The sequence below is a fragment of the Cebidichthys violaceus genome, unplaced genomic scaffold (genome assembly GCF_023349555.1).
Source record: "Cebidichthys violaceus isolate CVI_PGR_0920_01 unplaced genomic scaffold, fCebVio1.0.p SCAF_21, whole genome shotgun sequence".
Taxonomy (NCBI): Eukaryota; Metazoa; Chordata; class Actinopteri; order Perciformes; family Stichaeidae; genus Cebidichthys; species Cebidichthys violaceus.
In genome coordinates this window covers 10,367,265-10,390,872 of record NW_027176384.1, presented here as the reverse complement: position 1 = coordinate 10,390,872, position 23,608 = coordinate 10,367,265, and the positions used below count along the sequence as shown (strand labels likewise).

At 42.7% G+C, this 23,608-nt stretch overlaps 2 protein-coding genes across 2 annotated transcripts in view; one reads left to right on the top strand and one right to left on the bottom strand.

The window, feature by feature from the left end:
• Positions 1-1,979: 1,979 nt before the first annotated feature.
• Positions 1,980-7,882, top strand: cd36 (CD36 molecule (CD36 blood group)). The gene is made up of 12 exons (XM_068717289.1): positions 1,980-2,341; positions 2,730-2,890; positions 3,015-3,159; positions 4,765-4,920; positions 5,040-5,131; positions 5,388-5,437; positions 5,533-5,602; positions 5,870-6,057; positions 6,185-6,303; positions 6,391-6,464; positions 7,123-7,177; positions 7,290-7,882. The coding sequence occupies exons 1-12, from the start codon at positions 2,219-2,221 to the stop codon at positions 7,464-7,466; spliced, it is 1,410 nt and encodes a 469-aa protein (XP_068573390.1). The 5' UTR covers positions 1,980-2,218; the 3' UTR covers positions 7,467-7,882.
• A 915-nt stretch (positions 7,883-8,797) lies between these two features.
• The window catches only part of sema3c (sema domain, immunoglobulin domain (Ig), short basic domain, secreted, (semaphorin) 3C), a 37,609-nt gene continuing 22,798 nt past the window's right edge, over positions 8,798-23,608 (bottom strand). The window contains exons 6-18 of the mRNA XM_068717288.1: positions 21,482-21,572; positions 20,349-20,468; positions 20,072-20,214; positions 19,874-19,988; positions 19,232-19,301; positions 17,697-17,841; positions 17,129-17,351; positions 15,262-15,350; positions 14,637-14,678; positions 14,248-14,405; positions 13,174-13,241; positions 11,775-11,905; positions 8,798-10,744 (exon numbers count right to left, since the gene is read on the bottom strand). Of these exons, the coding sequence (XP_068573389.1) occupies positions 10,322-10,744; positions 11,775-11,905; positions 13,174-13,241; positions 14,248-14,405; positions 14,637-14,678; positions 15,262-15,350; positions 17,129-17,351; positions 17,697-17,841; positions 19,232-19,301; positions 19,874-19,988; positions 20,072-20,214; positions 20,349-20,468; positions 21,482-21,572 (1,818 nt within the window). The 3' untranslated portion in view covers positions 8,798-10,321. The remainder of the gene's footprint in view (positions 10,745-11,774; positions 11,906-13,173; positions 13,242-14,247; positions 14,406-14,636; positions 14,679-15,261; positions 15,351-17,128; positions 17,352-17,696; positions 17,842-19,231; positions 19,302-19,873; positions 19,989-20,071; positions 20,215-20,348; positions 20,469-21,481; positions 21,573-23,608) is intronic.

Sequence of the window (23,608 nt, the reverse complement as noted above, 5' to 3'; positions counted from 1 at the left end):
GACAAACCACATGGACAGACCTTCTGTTCTCAACATGCAGTCAGTGTTGATGGAGTGCTGGTGCTGCCCTCCAGTGGGCGATAATATGCAACTTCACAGAGCTGCAGAGCTGTACGTGTGGGCTGGAAACGCTGTTTGATCAACCCCAGAGCACAGTGTTGTACTGTTTTTAAAGGTTGCCATGTTAAAGGGGGAGTTTGCTCCCCACAGGGAGTCCAACACAGCCTGTAAAAGCAGTTTCATTTAATGTCTGGTTATACATGTCATAATAATAATAATAATAATGATGATAATTATAACAATAACAAATACTTTAATAGAATAAATAAACACGCAAAAAAAGAAAATAAATGAGCAAATACATAATTAAATAACTAATTTAATTTGAATAGCACTTTTTAAACCAGGAAGTACAAAGTGCTTTCCATAGACAGCATAAGATGAGAAAAAAACAAACAAACAATTTAATAGACTGTAAAACAGATATTTACTAATAAATCATATAAAAAGGCAGGATAAGTGAAACTATTAAAACATGTAAAGCTGTGTACAAAATAAATGTACAGTTAAATCGTCGGATGACAGGTGAAACTATTAATACAAGTAAAGCCTTGCAAGTCGAAATGGATTCTAAATAAAATTGGTAACCAGAACAGAGAGGCTCAAACTGTGGAGGTGCGAGAGGAAGTGTTTGGCCTTCAGAAGTCTGGCTGCAGAGCAAAACGTTTTTGTGACATGCATTCTCTCATGTCAGCTACGCAGCCGCACTGTTGCCATCTTGTTGCATTCAGAGGGTTCGATTTTTCACGCGATAACTTACTGCCAACACAGTTGTGGTTTCTGGGAAAAACTAACCCAAATGACAAAAAGCTCTCGTCGATGCACATTCAACACCCCATGTGGACGCTATTGATTGTCAGGGCTTCCATTTGGGATAAACTCTGATTAAGAGGTTTTCCACAGGACGATGAAGCAGGTTATTGAAGGACTTGATGGTGTGGGAACAAGCATCGATGACTTTAAAGATCACCACAGAACAACGACACGAGGCCGAAACAAGTTTTGGAGCAAGCCAGAGCTTAACCCGGGCTTAACCCGAAACTCACCTGTAAAAACCATAATAAAAATGGATTCACAGAGAGGATGTGTCTTTTCAGAGTTTTATTGCAATTCACAAAGGTTCACATTTGCAAATGCGGATCTCCCACCTCTCTGGGCTGGGATGAGTGAGAGACAGCCTGCTGAATGAAGTTCAGACAGAGGAATGCAGTTTAGTTGTATGGGAACGTCATTGTGCAGGAGGCAGTGCTGACGGAGAGAAGTGAAGAACTGATCCTTGATATGCCACATGTTGTCTGCGCAGTTGAGGAGTTAAATGAATCAATTGAGATAAAGAGCAATTCATTTTATTATCCCTTATGAAACCACAAATGCAGATAAGTCTCATTTTTTTCTTGGTGCTATGAAGAAAAACTCAATCATTTATGGTCCTCCTTTTCTGTCTCTCTTAAGCTCAGAGCTCGGAGCAGGAAGTGGAGAGCAGACAAGAGATGAATAGATAGAGAAGGACAGATAAAAAACAGAGCAGGAAAGAACAGAAGAAAAAAAAAATAGTGAAATCTCTATGACAGTTGTCATCATCCAGGTCTTTGGATATCAAGAGCTGATATCTCACACCCTGATAAATCCCCTTCAGCGACAATTTCAGTCTGTGTGGCAAGTTTTGGCTTAATCTTACTACTGCTAGATGTTGAATGAAACAAAACTAAAATAGCATGGCTCCATAGGAGCAGAAATTAGCTTTTTTTTCATGCCCGACCTATGCGTGTGCACCAACTCCTCTTTCAACCTTTCTCCCCAGCCCGTTATCACCTGCTGAGATATCGCCTGCTGAGATCCCTGATACAACTTACAACTCTCATCTGAACCTCGAACCTCGATTGTCGTTATGTAAGTTCACTTCTAGGAGGTGCATGGGTGGATGCCAGAGGTGTCTGTGCCTTTACCTGGCCTCGGCTGCTTCGTCAGCTCATCTGATGTTACAATCCGTCTGTGCCACTGCTGCTGGTGGTGCTGCTGCTGCTGCTGCTGCTGCCGGGACACAAACACAGACAAGCTGCACATACTAGCGCCCACCACCAACACAGAGACAGAAGGAGAACAGGCTGCAAGGCAGACAGACGGACGCACAGAGTGACGAAAGGAAGCGCACACCACCATGGGCTGCTGTAATAGGAGGTGCGGGCTGATAGCCGGAGCTGTGTTTGGGGCGGCGGTAGCCATCCTGGGTGGTGTCCTTATCCCACTGGGGAACAGCATCATTCAGGGGACAGTGGAGAAGGTATGTTGCCAAGTTTCACCCAGGGGGGTTGGAGAATAGGGGATTGACAAGTGTGTGTGAATGCGTTAGTGTGTGTGTGTGTGTGTGTGTGTGTACGCGGAGATCAAGGTGAATCAGGAGAAATGAGAGGGAAGAGGCGTGTGTTTCGGAAAGCTGCTTCAAATGGTAAACAAGAAGCTGTGCAGAAAGCAAAGTCTGTTTTCATCCTTTAAAAGATCAGCGTCTGTGATTTTAATAAGAGACTGTAGAGACAATTTTTGCAGTTTAGACCTTTTTCTTTTTAAAAACAGAGCATCCACCCGTTTTATGTATCAGTGGGGGCAGCTGGCCTGCTGGCAGTCTTGAGGTTTGTTAAAAATAGACTGTCTGTTTGTCTTCGGGGGTTTAGGAAGCCGTCATTCAGCCTGGAACGACAGCTTATAACAACTGGGTTGCTACAGGAGGAATAGTGTACAGGCAGTTCTGGTTCTTTGACGTGCAAAACGCCCAGGAGATTTTGCAGAACGGAGCAACTCCAGTGGTGATGGAAAAAGGACCTTACACATACAAGTAAGGTTGATTTGTTGACCTCTTTTATAACATTTTGATAAAAGGCTTAAGGATGTACAGTATAGAAACAAATGTCTCCTCTAACAAAGCTGAATATCTAAGTAAGACCTTCTTCCCCTTTCAGGACAAGATATCTTCCCAAAGATAATATCACTTTTAACTCCAATAAAACTGTCTCCTTCCTGCTGCCCGTGGGCGCCATCTTTGACCCATCCATGTCAGTGGGATCGGAGGAGGACAAAGTCACCTCTCTCAACCTGGCTGTGGCTGTAAGTGAGTGTCACCTCGCTGTGCGGTGATTCCTGACTCGACTCAGCTCTGCTGTTAATAGTTACGGTACCTCTGTTCCAAGGCCAGGACAAGCTGTTCCAAATCAAGCTGTGCCGGCCTGTGGTGGGTTGCTTTTTGGCGAGTGACCCTCTCTGATAGGTTGAGTGGCTTCCCAGGTTGTTCCTTTGAATGCTTTTTTTTATAGCCTAGGACTGAAAGCTATCCAGAATTTCACAAGAAAACAAGGATGAGAGAATATTTTGGCACATACTATAAAAGAAAAGCAGTATGTTTCCTCTTTCGATCCTGTTAATCTGTGCCCACTCAGAATTTACATGAAGGGTCCGGACCCCCAGGTTGGTAAACAGTGCACAATATCATAAAAAGTTGTTTCAGAAGGAAATAAAATAAAATGAAATGGCTGGGGGAGTTTAAGGTTTAGAGTAACTCTGCACTTTAACAGTGTTGAGGCAATATCTGAGTTTCCGTGCTGACGCAAATACTGTTTTCAATACTTAAACTGAGAAATATTAACATGTTTTTCTACAAAACTATTGAAATGTTGAATAAAAATTAAGTATTTTTCAACCCAGGTTTTACTCTCTCGGCGACACACAGCATAACACACTAGATGAATAGGCAGCTAGCTAGGAAGTTAGCCAGGCTACAATATCTAATGCCGCAGGCTAATTTACTTTGACCACTCCAAGAATGTTTTTCATGAATAGCCAGCTAGCTTGGTTAGCCAACAGGTTGCCCCAGTTAGCTCCAATAGATAATACAGCATGCTAATATCTGAAATTACTGTTAGCTCTGTCAGCACGTTTGCCATTGTTTGCACTGTTAATGCTGTTAGCACTGTTAGCTGCAAGCTGCCGGCTCAGCCGTAGCCACGTTTAGAGGCAATAGAATTGCTCCAAATCTCTTATAAAGCACCTTTAAAAAGCCTCTGAATGCGGATGACGCTTGGCGTAATAGACGCTGCTATACAGGAGTCCGTGTTTTCAACAATGGAGGTGGCAACTGCAAATATAGCATGACCCACAGACACAATGATAATTACAAGAAAAAGAACCAGGTTGAAAAATACCAGAATCTGTTGTCCAAACACAAGCGAGAATGTAAAGAATTGTGATTAAAGTCAGTCACCTTATCACAAAAAAATCTAAAGCGTACAAATCTGAACAATTATTGGTATGTGACAGTTTTTGGTATTAAAATATTGTACCAAAAACAAGGTTTGATACCCAGCTCAATGGTGACTGGCGGTGTAAGAAGACCCGAAGCGAACATTAACATTGGTGCAAAGATGCTGTTGTTGTGAACAACTGGGAAGTCATAATTTTAAAATGGTTTGATAATGGGTACAGCGCTTTCTCTTCAAACTTTGATAAGGCTCAAATGACGGGCGTGAGCACGAACAATAGGCTGTATAACAGTCATAAAAGAGGGTTATCGTATGGCTCATCTCCAGAGGCAACCGCAGCAGTTGTGTGCACAGCAGTTTTGCTCGTGTATCAAGATGGAACCATACTGTTGCCTTTTATAATTGACACCATTAGTGATCATTTTCAAGATATAAAGATTGATTTTTCTTTTTTTAGGCAGCTTACTCACTGGTTCCAACAGTGCTTCATTCTATGCTTGAGAAACGGATAAATACAAGCAACTCCTCCTTGTTCCAGTACCGTACAGTCAACGAATTGCTGTGGGGTTACACCGACCCCATGTTGAATGGAACGCTGGGCATATTTTCCCCTGTAAGTAAACAGATATTGCAGCCTTACGCTTACACATAAAAAAAAACACAGAATAGACTAAATCTACCCAGTAACACACAATTTTTATTAATATATTGAATCAAATGTGTTTTCCCTAGTACAATGGAACATATGAAGGCGTCTTCAATGTCTACACTGGACAGGACGACATCTCCAAAGTGGGGATAATTGACAGATGGCGAGGAGAAAGGTGAGTCTGATTGTGAACAAAGTGAAGAAGGTATTGAGTCTGGTTTTGAGGCCTTGATCTTTTTAAATCAGGTGCTACATTTTGACAAGAAGCCAGTTTGAAAAAAAAATTGGGATATTTTAGGCCGTTTAATCAAATCAGGTTAATCAAATTGTACGGATTCTGAAGTGAGAATTCAGCTTTTCTTTTTTTGACTGTAATCTTTTAGGCTTTTAAATCAAATAGTTTGTCTGACAAATTGAATTTTGTTCAACAGGAGCCTTCGTTTCTGGGACGACAAATACTGTGACATGATCAACGGGACAGGTGTGGCTCACGCAGCCCTCCTTATAACTTCGACTGCTTCAGCTCTCCATGCAGATGAGTCACCTCTCTGACCTCATTTCTTCCCTCTTTCTCAGATGCTTCCTCATTCCCTCCCTTCGTGGACAAGAAGGCGCCGCTCTATTTCTTCTCATCAGACATCTGCAGGTGAGGAAGGGTTTCATTTTGTGGGATCAATGTCATCTGATGCAGTCCGACAGCTGTGCTATGTCGGGCATGTCATCGACGGGAGATTTAACATCTTGATTTAAAAACTGCAGCCATTTGGACTTTCCTCTCAGTAACCACTAGAGGTCAGAGCCTTCCAATACCAAAACCACAGTCATGTAGTGGAGGCTGCAATAAGTTGCACTAGGGATTAACGGTACATTCAGTGTCTGGAAGACTTTTGAACTGATCTCCTTGTTTTTTCAGGTCTGTGTCAGCTGGCTTTGAGGAGAGCATTGATCTGAAAGGGATTGAAGTGTATCGCTACGTCCTCCAGCCAAACACCCTGGCCTCCCCAACGGTCAACCCAGACAACAGATGTTTCTGCAGAAACTTAAAGACCACCAAGAATTGCACCCTGGCTGGAGTCCTGGACATCAGCACCTGTCAAGATGGTCAGTTTGCATTTGTTTCGTTGAGCTCAACATAATCAATGCAGGCCAGAACTTTCTGCTGCCGTTCTATCGTTCTGCTCAGCAGCGTGGTATTTTTGAATTGTCTGTTTCTTTGCCATCTGAACAGACAGACCCATCTACATCTCTCTGCCCCACTTCCTCCATGGCAGTCCGTCCCTACGAGATAGCGTAAAGGGCCTCAATCCCAGTGAGGAGCACCACTTCACCTTCCTGGACGTGGAACCTGTAAGAGCTTTTTATCTTTGTGATTTGTGACTTCTAGGGGGCAGCAACTCTGATGCTATTCTTTTTGTGTGGTATTTATTCTACTAGACAACCGGGTTCACCTTGAGGTTTGCCAAGAGAATTCAAGTGAATATGATGTACGGACCATCAAATGTCATCACGTAAGTTCTGCTTCACCTTTTTCAAAAGGAAAAGGTTTGTGGGGAATATGTGTATTCTCTTTTTTGATGAGAGTTAGATTAAGAAGAGTGAGACCACTCATGTCTGTATGGAAAATGTGAAGCTACAGCCACAAGCTAGTTAGCGTAGCTTAGCATAAAGACAGAGAGGGGGGGGGGCACCTTGTTCAAAGGTGATAAAATCTGTCAACCAGCTCCGTTAAATTAACACGCTATATATAGTTTGCATAGTTCATACACATTTTTGTGGAATGATACATTGGGGTTTTATGATAAACTATTTTTGGCTTCGTATGGGCTGTTAAGCTAACTGCTAAGTTAACTTCCTACTGACTGTGGCTTCATATTTACAAACAGATATTAATAGTGTGTCCCTCACTCAATGTTTATACCAAAACTACAATGCCCGTCACATCCATCTTTTCGTGTAATGCTCGGAAAGAAAGAGAAAACTGGTGAGCGGTAAATTGAGTTTGCATGTCGTCTCTCTCTCTCTCTCTCTCTCTCTCTCTCTCTCTCTCTCTCTCTCTCTCTCTCTCTCTCTCTCCTGTCTGCGTCTCTTCTGTCATGTCAAATGAAGGCAAAAAGTTTGAGACATCGTGCCGCACTGAATACCAAGTAATGAACTCTTTCCCTGCAGGGTGCTTAAGAAAGTCAAGGATTATACCATATTCCCTCTTGTTTGGATGAACGAGGTGAGATAAAAAGCGGAGCCCTGCAGTCATGAAGTGTGGAGTCTGTTAGTTTTTTGGGATGCATGATAATCAGTCACTCTCTCTCTTTCTCTGTCTCCATCCATGTCACCAGACTGCTTCGTTGGATGACGAAACGGCGGACAAGATTAAGGAGGAGCTGGTGTCCCGTATCGAGATGTTGGAGATAATATGGAAAGCCCTGCTGGGCTCAGGTGTGGCCATCTTCGCAGTGTGTTCCATCTCCTACTGTATGGTGAAGAGGAACCATGACCAAGTCAAGCTCGTGTGAACGGATGACGCAGCAGCATTCGTCGTGTGTGAGCTGCAGAGCAAAGTGCATTTAAGCTGCTACGGGACATCAAACCTTTTGATATAGAGTTGCACTTTTTTGTAATTTCAGTGTTATTTATAATATCATACTTCCTTTGATCCCAGGGGGAGGAAGACTGTGATTTTGTGAAGCTCAAGAGCTTTGATAAGCATTATTTCAATCGCAAACACTGTAACATTAACTGAATTAGGGATCTTTAGAGAGAGAGAGAGCAGACTGAGAATCCTCTTAACCATCAGGTTATTAATCCACACAGAGGAGAGATGGGTTTGTTTGACATCCTATAAAAGAAACGTACATGAATCTAATCTTTCGCAAATGGTTGTATTCTTTGCTGAACCGGTGTCTTAAAAATGAATAAAAGTTGAAAGGGAGTTTTCTCATTGGGTGTTCTATTCCTATTATTCTATTGTTCCAACCCGGCAACACAGTCTATCAAAATTGGTGGACAATCCCCTCGGCCCAAACTGCTGAAACAAACCTCTGCATTGTTCACGCTGCAGCAAACTTGGTTTCCTTTTTAAATCAAAAAGAGTAATAGAATGGGCTGGCGGATGATTATACGGGGCTTTTGAATGGTACTTGGGTTTGATTGTTGAGAAAGCAGTATTTCTGCCCAGCAGGAGGCCTCTCTTTGGTTTTTATGGGTTTTCAATGACCCTCTGCAGCCTCCTGGGCGACTTTAATTCTACTGTTATGGTCCGAATCTTACATGTCACACATATACCACAGGGTTTATTGGGATGCAAATGGACACCTCTTCCTTGAGTGCACAGATTTTTTAAAATTTAGGACAGTTTTTGTTTGAAAAGTTCTTAAATGTCTGCGTAGTATCATACCCATTCATCTTCCAAATGTCTTCATGTGATAATGTTTTAAGGAATAAATACACTCAGTCACTTTTTTGTCAGGAGTTAGAGCAGACGATCCCTTTCTGAACGGTGATTGGTTACCTTCAGACAGAGCCAGGGTAGCGGTTTCTAGTCTTTGTGCTAAGCTAAGCTAACCAGCCGGTGGTGTGGCTTCATATTTACAGTATAGACATGAGCGGTATCGGTCTTTTCACCGAACTCTCTGCCAGTAGGCAAATACGTTTATTTCCCAAAATCGTGTGAAGACAGCGTGTTCCTTTAAAGCAATATATAAAATGCGACCATAGTAGATCAAAGAATCTCTTTAGAGGACAGAGGGATGATAAAGTGGGCGGTAACAGAAATATTAAGTTCACATTTTGAGAAATTATACTAATAAAAATATCTGACAATAAAAGGAACGATCTTTCTGTAATATTGAGATTCATCGGAACAGATTTATTCAGGCTACCACGACATTAATAAATAGAAATACATATGATTCATAACACTGAAGTTACACCGAGTTGAAGTTGACATGATGCCGGTCGCACAGCTTTATTAAACGTGGAGCAGAGATCTGTTTAGAGGGTACAACTAGAAGTCTTTTCTCAAAATGAAAATAACACTGTATGTCTCTGCAATTTGCAGATACAGTCATAGCTGGTGAATCATGTTGAAATTATGTACACATTTTCACAAACATCTGCACAACATTAAATTAAAAGGATGAAACAAAGAAAATATACTATGTACACAAGCAACGATTAATCTCTATCTACATTAACTACGTCTCTGAAAAAAAAAAAAAGTCTATTCACAGAAGTCAATTAATTACTATTTCTGAATTAAAACTGTCCACTTTGCTGTAGATGATGTGGAAAGAATATTGTCAGCATCTACTTTAAGATGCAAACTATGCTGTGGAACTAAAATATGCAAATCTGCTCGTTACTCAAATCCAGGCCAGAATGAAGATACCTCTACATTACTGATGCATTTCTATAAACATGCTTCTGTGCTAGAAAGTATGATATGCAATATGCAGCTGAATTACAGTGAGGCAGATTCTCGTACATGTTCGTCTGAGTAACAGGAACAAATACAGGAGAGATCACGCAGAATTGTGTATGCTACTCTGTATTTTAACACTAGTTCTGTTTGGGTAGCATCAGGATGTTAAGTTTGGCCTTTGAACTAATTCATTTTTTAACTTACACAGAGCTGTAATGTAACACTTTTTATTGGAACCACTTGCCATCTGTGCTTTGTATGAACTGTGCTATTATAGTACTGAATACTGAGTATTATGAACTGTGCTACTTTTTATTACCCTATGTTTGCCCACGGAGCCATTTCAGTCATTTCACTGAACAGAGACATATTTGTTAGTTTAAAGTAAACACAGAAATGTGAGTAGAATCTAATAAAATACTAATATTATACTTTGAGAAGGCGCTCACTCTCAAGCATGCATCTGTCTCCCTTCTGCCCCCTTTTCAATCTTCTCAATTTACTATGTTCAATTCAAATTACCTCCTCTTTTTGTGAACAAAGAAACAATTCCATTGTGAGCTAATATCCGGCCAGTCTAGTCTCCCCTCTAATATCGAAAATATGATAAGATCATCGGCCACAGCTGCGTCTCAAGGTGTATCGTCGTAAGCAATATCAGCTCAGACCGCAGTTTATCAGTGCCACTCACAACAGGGCCACCTCAGTCTGTGTTGCGACTGCGACAGCAAATGAATTGCTCGTGGGTGCCTGTGGGTGTGTATTAGTGGATGTCACAGCCATCTGGTCACAGTACCTCATGCAAGAAAAAGAGATATTGCCGAATAACAACTCCCCACACCCACCTCACAGTGCAGCTCTGCGGTTTGAGATGAGAGTTGGAAAAATGAAGGTCTGAGTCGGGGAAACAGAGGGAGGTGTTTGTGTCACTTTCTGCACCTCCCTGTGTCAGACCTCTGGGAGGTGATTGCGCCGGTTGCGGCTCTTCCTCCGGTCCAGCAGGGGCTTCAGTTTGGCCAGGTCCCCCCTGAGAGGTCCAGGTGGCTGAGGCTGCTGCTGCTGCTTCTGCTGGAGGTTCTGGAGCTGCTTCCTCTCTTTGCAGTACTGCTGCACAGCCAGGCTCTCTGCTGGACTGAAGGCTGACAACAGGGTCTTGGGGTGCAACGAGCTGGCCCAGGCCCACGGCGACTGCTGTTTGTCCGTCAGCACGCTCACCATGGCCTCGCTCAGCACCCGCAGGCGGATCTTGGCGACGGTGCGTTTGAAGCTGTTCTCCGTGGTCAGGCAGTAGTAGAGGCCCTGGTCGGACAGCTGGACGGAGCGGATGAGGAGGCCGTGCTCCGTGGAGACGACGCGGTCGCTCAGCTTCACCTGCGGTTAGCACAATTAGGCTCTGTCATAATAACCCCATGGTTTGTAGTGGAGATGTTCGATACCATTTTTCCCTTTCCGATACCAATTCCAATACCAAGTACCGATCCAATATCAGTGCGTTAAAAACAAATATTATGAACAAATATATATCTATCTCATTACGCTATGCCCTTTCAGAGATTTGAAGGAATATTTTTTGCAGTAATGGTGCTCATCCCTCCAGTATTGTTACATTTGATGTTGATTGGAATAAAGGAATGATGGACTCTGGATTTTGATACATTTTCTGGAAAAACTTGATTGGAAAATTTGCAGATGACTCATTCCAAATAGTTGAAATACTGAAAGAAATTGAAATGGCAGTTAACGTGGAGGTGCTGAACGAACCTCCTTCGTCGCCATCAATCTGAAAATAACGAGACTAAACTGATGCCGACACTCTAAATGCGACACTTTATTCCTTTTCCACTGACTACTTGAAAACCAGCTCGGCTTTAGTTTGGAAAAGACTCCAATGATTACACACCATGAAACTAAAGTGATTTATTTCAAGGCCAACTTTTATTCTCATGGGGAAATGGCTATAAAACGGCCATTAGTCTGAGTCAACTCCGCAGAGGTGAGAGCTTAATCCATAAAAGATTTTCCATGCGGACGCACTCTTGCCCAGCATTATTTAATCTTTCACAGCCTTTCAAGGGGTTAAAGGGGTGTCAAATATTTGCAAAACGCTGCACCGCTGAGAATCCAGCCATTAGTCAAGGTCCACATCATGTTTGATCTGTATCGCCGCTCATTACGATGCTCCGTGTTCGCCGTGTCACTCCTCAGGCGATACAAGCGCGTGAGCTCATCTGATTGCTATGACATGTTTCATAATCCATGTTTAACAATGTGACCGAAACACCGGAGCAAGAAAAGGTCCTTTAATCAGTCGTCTCTCAAAGAGATTTTTATCGTGTCACGTCAACTTGTTGCATACGCGCTTGTGATGTTGACTTTTGACCTCTCTAAATGTCAAACTGACCTCTTTCCTCCTGTCATTGTCCCTGTGAATGAGCCAGCGAATGGACGCCTGAGGAGACTTGGGAAGGCACTCCAGGAAGGTGGTGTTGTTTTTCACGCCGTACTGCGTCATCTCCACTGCGTTTCTGTAGGCTAATGCGCACACACACACACACACACACACACACACACACACACACACACACACACACACACACACACACACACACAGAGAGAGAAAGAGAGAGAGAGAGAGAGAGTCAGGGGAGTCACGTCAGACGTCACTTGCTGACAGACACAAACCCCACAGATGGACTCAAATCTGTCTCAAGTCCCAACTGTGAGAGGGAAATGTTGACACAGAGCTTAGTGGGACACCTGCAGCACGACCGACCGATCCCCCACCCAGACTTTCTCAGTTTCTACAGCCTGACAAAATCTCCGCCAATGCATCGGAAGCAACTCAGTTTCGTCTCATTTACCGTGTAGTTTTTGTTGTTGCAGCTAAATGGTTCATCACTCAGCTGGATGTATGACAGGGTTGTGACTAATTAGCGGTAATGGCCGTATGGCTGGTTCCCCAAGCTTGTTTTAATTTAGAGATGTAAACTGTTCACGGAAATGGGACACTCTGGGGAGCGAATCCTCTCCTCTCATTAAAGAAAAGCCTGCCAGTACTACTGGGTGAATTTTCGTGATGGATGTTGAGCAGCACCTGGGCTCACAAAAACAAAGAGTAGCTGCAGCTACTGCTCCGACGAAAACAAGCACAATCGCTTTTGTTTTGGTTGTATTTGGTTGCCATCAAATGTGGATTTATTTTGACGACGACAGTTAATATGTCAACGTCTGTGTAAATGTGAATCAATTGGGGAAGTAGATTAATTGATTTGACAAATGTCCCTTTATGAATACATAGCATAGGTAAATATTTAAATGCATACTGCTGCATGCTTTTGGTTTTTTTTGGACACTTAAAATGGAAAAACAAGCTGAAAACACAACATTGACATTTTATCACCTTGTACATTTCTCATCTTATCCTGCTTACACGTAGCGGCATCGGCGTTCATTTGATGTTTCGGTCCACCGGATGAAAGTGTTTTGGTTTTCGCCTCCTGAGGAAAATATCTGCCTTTATACCTGCTTTTTTTTTTTGTCAGCTACTTTTCTATTTTTGTCTGGTGCCGGGCAGGTAGCTCAGGGTGGGTTTATCAGAGCCGAACAACCGCCTGCTGTTGTGAGATTGACGACGGTGTAATTTGTGGGCCGTGAGATCTTAACAAAGAGCTAAAAGAGGCTAAGCTGAGGGAAAAAACAAATGCTATGTGGTTTTGTCCCAATGAGCGACACCTTCCACATAACACGGCCATTTGATCCTTTGTTAATACAAAAATATTGATCAGTGCAGCTTTAATTACCTTTTAGATTGAATCCTCTGCATTGAGTGAGTGGATTGCCATGCATAATGTCCTGCCTTCTGCTTCTCCTAAAAAAAAAAAAAAAAAAAAAAAAAAAAGGAAAGGAAAATAGCAGTGAGTATAAATACACTACAGCTAAATACAGAATGAATACACAACCTTCCTCCTCACATGTTCGTCTCATTACAACTGTGGAAGTAGCTGTCAGTGAGAAAACAATATGAGGAGAATCTGACTGTAATTCCTCTCAGCGGTGCACACTCATATAGAACAGCTTGAGGAAAGGAAACACGTAAACAAGCTGACGCATTTCACACACATTGTCCTGCAGGAAAACAAGGGGCCGCTCTTTTCGTCCTGCGACCGAACCAAACCTGACCTGCGTCTGACGGGATTATCAAGAGACAATGCAGACGCAGTCCTTAAAAGAGAACAGAGAGGTATCGGTTTAGAGGCGAGGTGGCGCTCATGCCTCATTGTCTGTGTTATGTCTAGACGGACGGAGGGGAACAACAAAAGGCAGAATTAGTGACATACTTACACTGAAGCGTTCACAGAAGGATTCCAGTCGTGTGATCTTTTTGCCCTCACAAGTTGTGAGCAGCTCTTTTCTGTTCTTGTTTAACATGTTGTTGCACATCATCTGTTTCCCACATTCAGTGTGGCTTGATTGGTTTCGTATTTGTTGTATAACTGATGAATACTACTTTGGATGTCTGTTGGACACCCACAAGCACAAGCTCACTAGGTTCTCATGGCACATTGGGAAAAAAGGGAACGCAAATGAATGGGAATACTGTATACTATTCAACTCTGCTGATGTTTATTTAACACTCGTGAAAGTTTCGAATAGCTGTCTTTATGACTGGGTTCCCTAATCAACACCTGTCAGCACTTATTAACACAGAAAAAGACTTGTATTGGGGCTTAAAGGCTCGCATAGTTTTTTTTCTTCACTGCCATGAGAACAGTCCTCGATGGACACTTGATACTTCGACTCAGGAAATTGAAAAGATACTGAATAACGGCACCAAACCGCAGTTAGGAACCCTGAAGCTGTAAATCTTTGCGTACCTTTTGCCGGTGGGGTAGAAGCGTGAGCAGCTGAGCCCGTCCCAGGCGCAGTAGGGGTCTCTGGCGAGGCAGCAGTCAGCGCAAGCCGAGCCGTAAGCGTGACAGCGGTGCAGGGAGACCTGCGAGACCCCGAACTCCGAGCTGACGTACAGCTGTTGCTGTAAAGTAAACAGTTCAAATATCAGCCGCCCTGTTTGTCTTCATAAGTGGCCGGCTGACAGGAAAATGAGGCAGAGCGCCGAAACAATTATGGCTTATTATTTCCTGGCCTTTGGGAGGCTTATCGTGCACAGGAGAGTTCTGTTTCGTGCATTACATAGTAGCCACAGACAATGAAAAACATATTAAAACAATAAAACTGCACTTAATAAATGAGGTAAGTAGCTTACTTTTTTTGATGATATTCTCAAGTTTGTAACAGGAGCTTGATTCTGAAAAAAAAACAGCATGTACAAGAACCGGGTTAAGAGCTTTTAGACATTGTGCACAGTTATTTCTATCAAATTCTTAAAGGAATAGTTGGAAACATGTTGGGGAAATGGGCAGAGAACAGCTCATCAGACTTTTATTTAATAAAACAAAACCAAAAACAGTCTTAGCAGCCATCGAGGATCAGCTTTTCGCCAGATGTATCTTTTTGAAAACTATTTTGGGAATAAATCTCCTCCGACTGATGGACCGCTATGGTGCAGCGGAGGATCAAAGCAGCCGAGGCCTTTACATCTGATCACAGGTTGATCACACTTTTAGCGATTCGAGAAGATAAAAGAGCATGTGCGAAGGTTCACTCGGGGCAACGAACAGACTCTCGCAGTATGTTAGGATGTTTCCCATCACTCTACGCTGCACTACGCTGCAGAACATCCATCTCCCAAATGCCACCCTGTTTCTGTCTGTCTGCCCCTGGCCTTTGTGTTGTGGCCAAGGGCGCCCCCACCCCCCCCTCCGCCTTTGATTTTAGGGGATGAAAGTAAGACCATAATGAAAGAAAGCGGAGAAAAACAGACAGCTGACCTTAAACACTTCCAGCTCCTCCAGGATCAGATCTTCATGCAGGGATTGATTGCTTGGCAGCACAATCACCTTCTGTACTGCACCTTTGTCTGGGGGCAGAAAGCAGACATGTCTTGAGCTGTAACTACACGCACGCATTAAACCGCCGTGTGAAACAGATACGGGCTACTCAGCCCAGACGGTGAAACTAGAATGCAACGCTTGTGAAAAACAAACAAACTCCAAGTCTGTTTTCCTTTGCCCACGTTCGCCTTTGAAATAGGCCTGATAGCCACGGGACAGTTTATAGCAAAACCAACTGCAGGGGTGAGAATGGAAGCTCTTAAGCCCACGCAAGGGAGGACAAGGGCCACGCAAAGGGGCAAAATTCAACACAACCATCATTAGTAAGGCTTTTTTGTCCTGGGAGTTGGATCAGCGGAGCAGGAGGAAGGAGTTACAGTAACAGCTCCTGGAAACGCCTGATAAGAGCGTCTCTCCCCTCATCCTTGAGACAAAGCAGCATTTACGGGGCTCAGATATGGTGAGACAGCTCCGGCCTCTCTTCGGGAATCCATGCAGGAGAAACAGAATGGAGAGGCTGCCTGATAAACACAAGCAGCTGTGAGAGAGAGAGAGAGAGAGAGAGAGAGAGAGAGAGAGAGAGAGAGAGAGAGAGAGAGAGTCCCAGAGCTGCTTTCTGAACGCAAACATGTGCACAAGTGGACACGCACGAGCGCGAATGCACGCATAATTATGTGCGCAAGCACACACATAATATTCTGTTTAACCACCATTTTGTGAGAACAGAAACCAGAGATACAATATATATTCTACACTTGTGCTCTCAGGAACATTTCATCTTATAATCAGTCTTACATTTTTCTAACTTAAACCCACCTGTAGGTTTTCTCATCTGATTTCATAAAAATAAAACCATGCAAGGGGAAAGCCCTCTCCGAAAGTACCTCGTCTTATCACACTGTCTATGACCTCTTCATAATGCATGTTGTGTCATGCTGTCGCGTTCCAGTGTACTATGCCCTCTGTTATCTGATTTTCTGATTTCCAGCCGTGGCAAAAGGACTCCCCCTGACAATCATTCACTTACGACTTCACTTATCACGAGAGAGGTTTTGTTTTATTGCTAAATTAGTTTCCTTATAATAGCCCGGTTACAACTCCATAACATGGACAAGGATATCATTCTAAAATGCATTCTGGATTCAGTTTCAAGGGAAATGTATTTTCTCCCGGATTACAGTTGCAGTTTTAAACATGTGGTTAACGTTCTGAATTAGAACAAAACAAAAAAGCAACAAAAATACTTGGCTAGATTTAGTAAAAGTTTGTTACGTAATTTAAGAAAACATTGACTTCTTGTTTCAACACATGAAAAGCAGCCTCCACCCATCCATCTACCCAAATGTCCTTCCTATGTGGACTTTGATTAGAGACGTATTGGTGATATGTCAAAAACAAATGAAGTTTGGGAGAAAATCTGTTTTCCTCGAAACATAATCTAGAATGCAGTTTTGTTGTGTGGGAAAGGTATTGTTAGGAGACCAGGCCGAAAGTAGTGAACTCCCTCTCTCATTTTTAAATCAAGTCAGACTGCATGACAAAATCAAATGCACCTTTCTAACCTTACCTGCAAAACTTTTCACTTAAAAAAAAAAAAAAAAAAAGTTTTTGGAGGATATCAATGAAATTTCAATTTTCCTGTCAGCGTATTTAAGCGTAACGATAACATACAATATAAAACATAATATAGATGATGATGTGACCATAAGAAATGATCTCTACAAAAAGTTCACCTAGCTTCACCCCCCCCCCCAAAGTTGGCTGTACTTTGGCTAGAATCTGCCAGACCTGTCTACATTCATACCTGTGCCCAGGAAGAGCACTTGGTAGTTTCCGTCGGCAGCCATGACCTGGTCCACTGCCACTGATGTGTATTTGTAGTCAGCGTTGGTCCGTACCACCAGAGGTCTCCGTCCCACTGGGTAGATGGGGTTGAACATGACTGGGTGGTTCCGTACAAAGGTCACCACGTCGTCTGGGAACTCCTTTGTTGTGTGAATGTCAGGTGTGAAGGCTCCACCAGGACACTGGAGAAACAAACGGGAGTGTAATGTTTCTCATTGACAAAGGTTTATACATGTGCACATTAAGATAACATTAAGACAATATGTACAGATGATAATTGATCTGATTGCTTGAAGGTTAGATATGGAGTCCCACAAGGATCTATATTGGGGCCTTTGTTATTTTACGTATTTATTTGTTTCTTACATACATTTGTACCAGGGATGTTGCAGTTTCTTATGTTTTATATTGTCTTTTTCTTTTGGTAATGTTATGAAATTTACTAACAGGCTGGTAATACGAGACTTGTTTCTACTCCTTTTTTTTGTGTGGTATAGAATGAATGAATGACCCAGAGATGAACTTACAGTTCCGGGCCTTGGGTAAGGGATGCGTCCTTGGAAGGCCACCCACTGGAAGTTGGGCCCCTCTCTGTGAGCGAAGGGCCCATTGAAGACGGTGAGGATGTCGGCCATGTTGTACACACACACTGCCGAGCCTTTAAACACGGAGCTGAGGAAATGAGATGCATACTTTCAATGAAACACAACAGTGGGAACGACTGAACCCACAACCTCGAGACCCACCCAGCTAAAGTATTCTGCACTTGTTTATTAAGATCTCTGTTTCTAAGGGTGTGCAAGTTATGGAGTCTGGGTGGAGCCAAAGCCACTCTCCGGTGGGGACAGCTCACCTATATCCCTCTCATTGATCTGATGCGGCTTGGCTAAGTCATTTAAAACCACACTTCTTCACACATAAAAGAGTCTTTGTTGAAAAGGAGAACAGAAGCATATTGTGTGAAGTGGAGACGGAGAAAGAATCACAGTGCGGAGAAAGGAATAACATGGAGGTAAGAGACCTCAAGGACCTCACTGTTTGGTTTGGCTGTGTTCTTTGAGGCAGGATACTCTACTGTAACCTTTCTATGATCCTGAGCTAACAAGTGGATCGAGGGCCTGTGGCAAGATCTGGATCAAGTGACCATTCCTTTAAACCTCCTAATTTGCCATGCAACCCTGCTGACTGTGACTTTCGGCTAATCGCGAGACGTTAAATCGGTTTATTCAGTGTGGTTGTCTTCAATTACCACAAAGGTTTAGTCGGCATGGGGTGAACTTTTCCTTTCTAATTTTCTTATGTCAAAGATTTACTGAGGTAGGAGAGTTTAAGAATTTAATTTTGATTAAATATCCCTAATTGGGTTGAGAAAATACTTCCGACATATAATATCAGAATTAGTAGGGACAAGGACTGTAATGCGGAGGCAAGAGGGCATTTAAAGCTGGGTTAAAAATACAACAAAACCAAAGAGAAAAAACAAAGGCACAAACAATCACAAAACATGTGTGTAGTGTTGTACTGTATTTGTCTCTTTTACTTTTACTGGAACTGGTTGGTCTGAAGTGTTTATGATCATTTTAAACACGGCATACATACAATACGATTAAAAAAGAGAAAGGTGACTATGTTCCTTCTTGTTTTCTCTGAAACCTGACAAACAAGGCTCATGTTTCACCCATCTGGAAAATGCAATAATGAAATTCTCTCTGCACTCTAAAGATCCTGCTGTGTAGTATTACTCCGTCCAACAATATGTATCATGTAACATATTCTGTATCAGTGTGTTCTATGAATATATCTCTTGCAGCATAATGATGCACTGCTGCTTACAATCACGAGGACATAACATCAAAACGAAGGCCATATGTTGGAGCCACCACAACGCTGTAACTGATAGTTCATCATCTGAAAAGGCTGCTCTGCAACATGACATATGACGTTTCTATACAACAGGCCCTTTGACAAGCACATCCCCTCCCGCTGATATCCAGTCAGTAATTAACATAACCACTGAGGCCTGCAGGAATGTTACACTTGGCTTCATCGCCGTCGGCCTTACCTTGTGGATGTGAAGACTCCAAACACCAACAGGCCCTTGGGCTGATCGGTTTCCAGCAAAAACACATTTTCTGTAAGGGAAAACACATATGTGCACACGTGTAATACTAATAATGCCTTCAACAAATTCCCTAAATCCCAGATCACCTCATCCTGCAGGTGAGATTGCCAAAACAAATGATGAATGCATGAATTAATAACTGCACATGTTGACAGATTCACCGGTCTGATGACCTAAATGGAAAAGCAGCTTTGCGAGCTGATGTTTGTAGTTTTTCAAAAGGTGAGGCTAAGCGAGGACTGAAATAATTTGCTCATAAACCAATACAAGGTAACCAAAAACAACAGAACAATTGTTATGAAAGTGGATAAAGGGCTACAGCCCTAATCCAGACCAAACAAAGGAAGTTTCATGGATTGTTTATGGAGAAAGCAATCGCTGGAAACCTTGGAACAAAAATAGAGAGCTTTCGGGAATTAGGATGGTCTCGAGTTTTCTTAAACACAAAGTTTGTTTTAAACTTGTTTAATGGACCATGAAAATAAAATGGAGCATGGAAGTCACACAACCAATAAAGGCCATATATATATATATCATGTAAAAAACAACACAATGGCGTTCCTGTTCCTTCATGTTACTCACCCAGTTCATCAAAGTGAGTTTCCGTGCCGTCGTCCTCCAGAACTGAACACACCATCCTGGCCTTAAGGAAGGTGGTCCATTTGTTCACCAGACTCCGCTGTCCTCCGATGTCACTCTGCAGACAAAAGCAGCACATAGCAACTCGAATACACAAAACATGCAGGATCCATCTATTTAGGCACATGCAAAGGCGCTCACCGGACACACTCTGGCCACCATGGTGTGGATATTTTTTGTATTTCCACTGTTGTCCGTCAGCCTCTCACGGAAGAAAAAATATAATTTGGCATCATTGGGGTCTGTTCCGTCTGGTATCAGGTGGGCATCAATGAAGATTGGCTCTGAATGCAAAAAAAGGAATACATGGAGACTTTAACAATTAAGAAATAAATGGAAAAAAAAAACATATATGTGTAAATTCATCAATGTATTTATGCATATCAATTCAAAATCATTAGAGAATGTTTGCTCTCACCACTAAGCCACTTGGAGTTGTGCTGGTCTGTTCGCACTGCATTTCTCTTGGTCAGGCTCCTGAAGATGGCAGCATCTGTCCCCATGAAGTCAATATACATGCCTGAGAACAGCTCCTGGTCTACAAGAAACACACAGCAAGTCAACGATATGCTCACATATTTTGCTGAACCAAAAAAAACAACAATCTACTGTAGAGTGCTTCTAGAAAATAAGAAGAAACTGCCTCAGACATTTAAGATAATATGGATAAAATACACCAATATTTGTTTCTTTGACTGATAAATATGTTCTATGAATGGGTCGGTGTGTGTTCTGCTGCTAATAAAATACTTTGTTCTATCATTCCTTTACTCTCACTTCATCATGCATCAGGTCTGGAATATATGTATGGAGGATGTAGGGCAAATTGGGGAAGGATTAAAGGAATGTGGCCGGCATCCAAGCTGGCTTGCTAAGGAGGGAGTGTTGACAGCACAGAGGATCCAAAACATGCGGATGGGGAGATGAAGCGCAGATCTTATCGAGTCCAGACAACGCCTCTGATTCTCTGACGCTCGGAGAGCCGCATCACTGCTTCACCAGCCCTTCCCTTCTGACCTCGATTCCATTTGGCAGAGCACCTTCCTTCCTGCCCCTTTAGGTTATTCCACCCTCCCTCCTGGGCATCTCCGAAGGAGATCAGTAGCTGGCAAAAGCTGCTGCTGACACGGCCATGTTCAGGTGACAGAAAGCAGAGCTGAGGGTGCAATGCGTGGCCGAGTGTTAAGCCGTGTCAACAGCAACCCAACACTCCTCGGCCAATCAGAGAGAGAAGGACAGAGAGGGCGCGGCCTGGCCAGAAGGAGAGGGTGCTTTGGTGGATTGTGTTTGAAGTGCATTGAAGTTGCCTCCTCACTTTTCATCAACTATTATGATACTGACTGACATTTGATGGCTGGTGTTGGTAAGAGGCGCACTACTGAACCAATCAAATTACAGTACCAACATTGTCATTCGGAACCAAAACAAACACGAATGGGCCCTTGCTACTGTAGAAAAACAAACAAAATTTAAATTTCTTCTTGGTACTACCAACTTTTCAGGGTTGGTGAAAAGACAGAAGTCATGAAGGTGGAGGTAGGAAACACCTACTGATCATGACGGAGGCTGTGTTCACTTGAGGGTTGAAGGAGCACCTCCCTTTTCCAGATTCGGGCCTGGAGTCGATGTGAAATACTTGTTCCTGTGACGGAGAAAAGAGGAAGTCAGAGATTGTGGAGACAGTTTTATATGATAAGCCATTCCGTCCAGTGGCCTCTACCACAATAAAACTGCAAGTAGGAGCATACCATGAACGTCCCACTTGGTAGCCCCGCTCACGTTTCCCTCCCTTTTGGTTCTAAGCACAGGAATGGTCCTGCACTAACTGGCCCATGTGGAGCAGTAAAAAAAACAGAACATTCCATTTGGAAGGAATTTCCCTGCAAATTTGTTGGATAGCTATTTCTTCATCTCAGGTGGAATGGCTGCAAAGTTTAAACCCCCTTTCCTTGTGGCGGACTGGACGGTCCAAACGCCTTTTACAGAATAACTTGGGCAAATTATAGATCTTCCTGTCCCATCCCATTTAGGTCTGGTTCACAGTGGTGGTGGTGGTGGAGGTGCTTCCTTGAATGGAGATGAGGTGACGACAGTCGAGGAGAATTTTCCAGGAAAATGTGTTCGCCAAGAGGTTCTGAAGGTGGACTGACTCCATGTGGTAAATCATGTCATTAACCTCTACACTGCAAAGAGTCCACATTGATCTGAACACGTTTCTTTGCTCTACTTAAACCTCAAAGTTTAATTGGTAGTTTAATTAATCTTATATGCCTTTAGGATAATATTTCTCTTTCAAAAAGTGTTTCTGATACAAGGGTAACTTCTTTGCGTGGAGGGATCACACCCTATAAAAGATTTAAAGACTACATAAAAGACTAATTAACTCAGTAAGATGGGCATTTATTGCTGCGTATCATTAACTACGCGTCTAAGGAGCACGTTTGAAAAACTGTGACACATGTAAATAACCTGCCTACTCCATCCAGTCTAAAAAACAACATAATAGTCTCGGGCACGTTCTCACGGGGCAGCTTGTTACACTTAACAGATCCCTTTTCTTGAGACATGTTTGAGCTCACACGTTGCAAACAGAGCAGTCTGCCTTTCAAACAAAACCCCCAAATGACAAAAGGCACCGCGGAGCGGAAAGAGCCTGGTTGGGAGCTCACCCTCTCTGCTTGTTAGCGTTTGGCAGCAGTCGGCAGTCTGTGGCTAAATGCTGTTCACTCGGTGAGCACTTTTCTGCTGGAGGGCTTCCTCGCTCTCCCACTTCCAGAGCTGTGTGGCCGGAGATGAGAGCGCAGCGCCCAGAAATCAGCCCTCAGCCCTCTATCCCTGACACAAGAGCTCCATTTTCACCCTCTTATCCTCAGCATCTCCTCTCATGTGGCATCGAACTGACTACATAGACAACTTTGCTCGTATAAAGTTATGGAGGATGTGGTGACACTTCCAAACTCCTTGTAGGACACTAAACGAATACGCTATTGTTAGATTCAATCGCTATCTGACGCCGGCATGAATTTAATTTCAGGCAAAGATAAACTGTGATGACATTATTATTGCAAGTTCATATGCACTGGTCGTCATCTACTGCATACATTTTCATTTCTTGGTGAAATTATGGCAATGGTGTACTCCTTCCAGTATTGAGTGACATTCTATTTCATATTATTGTAGCCATCAATTAATATCAATCAATTCTATTTGAATCCCTAAATAATTAGTTCAAATCTGATTCATCAAAAAAAAAAAAAAAAAAAAAAAAACTCATCCATATCACATCCCATGAGAAGTACTTAATCTCTCTCTCAGAAAATAATTTTGCTTACTTGCTCTGGGTGGCAGTATTCTCACTACTTTGACTTTTTAACAGTAAACACTATGTTTAGGGAATAACAAAGAATAAGAGTTAAGAAATACTGTCTCCACGGAGAATCAATTATAGTAATGTAATTAGGTTTACCGTTAAATAACCACAGGGGAATCACTGCATGTTCTTTTTTGCTCATTATTTCTAGCTTTACAAAACCCACCAAACCCCCCTCACAGTTCTTTTTTTTTAATTTAAGTATAAATACTAAGAATTTAGGATACCAGATGTTTTTATTTTTACACTCTTCAGATCATGTTAGTGGTGTCGTATCATTCAGCAGCCTGCAATGTATCCTATAGTCC

Excerpts from the sequence above, each read along its gene's own strand:
- cd36 (XM_068717289.1), top strand. The coding sequence starts at position 2,219 with ATGGGCTGCTGTAATAGGAGGTGCGGGCTGATAGCCGGAGCTGTGTTT. Across the intron at positions 5,603-5,869 it reads TTCTCATCAGACATCTGCAG|GTCTGTGTCAGCTGGCTTTG; the intron begins GTGAGGAAGGGT and ends TTGTTTTTTCAG. Across the intron at positions 6,304-6,390 it reads CCTTCCTGGACGTGGAACCT|ACAACCGGGTTCACCTTGAG; the intron begins GTAAGAGCTTTT and ends TTATTCTACTAG.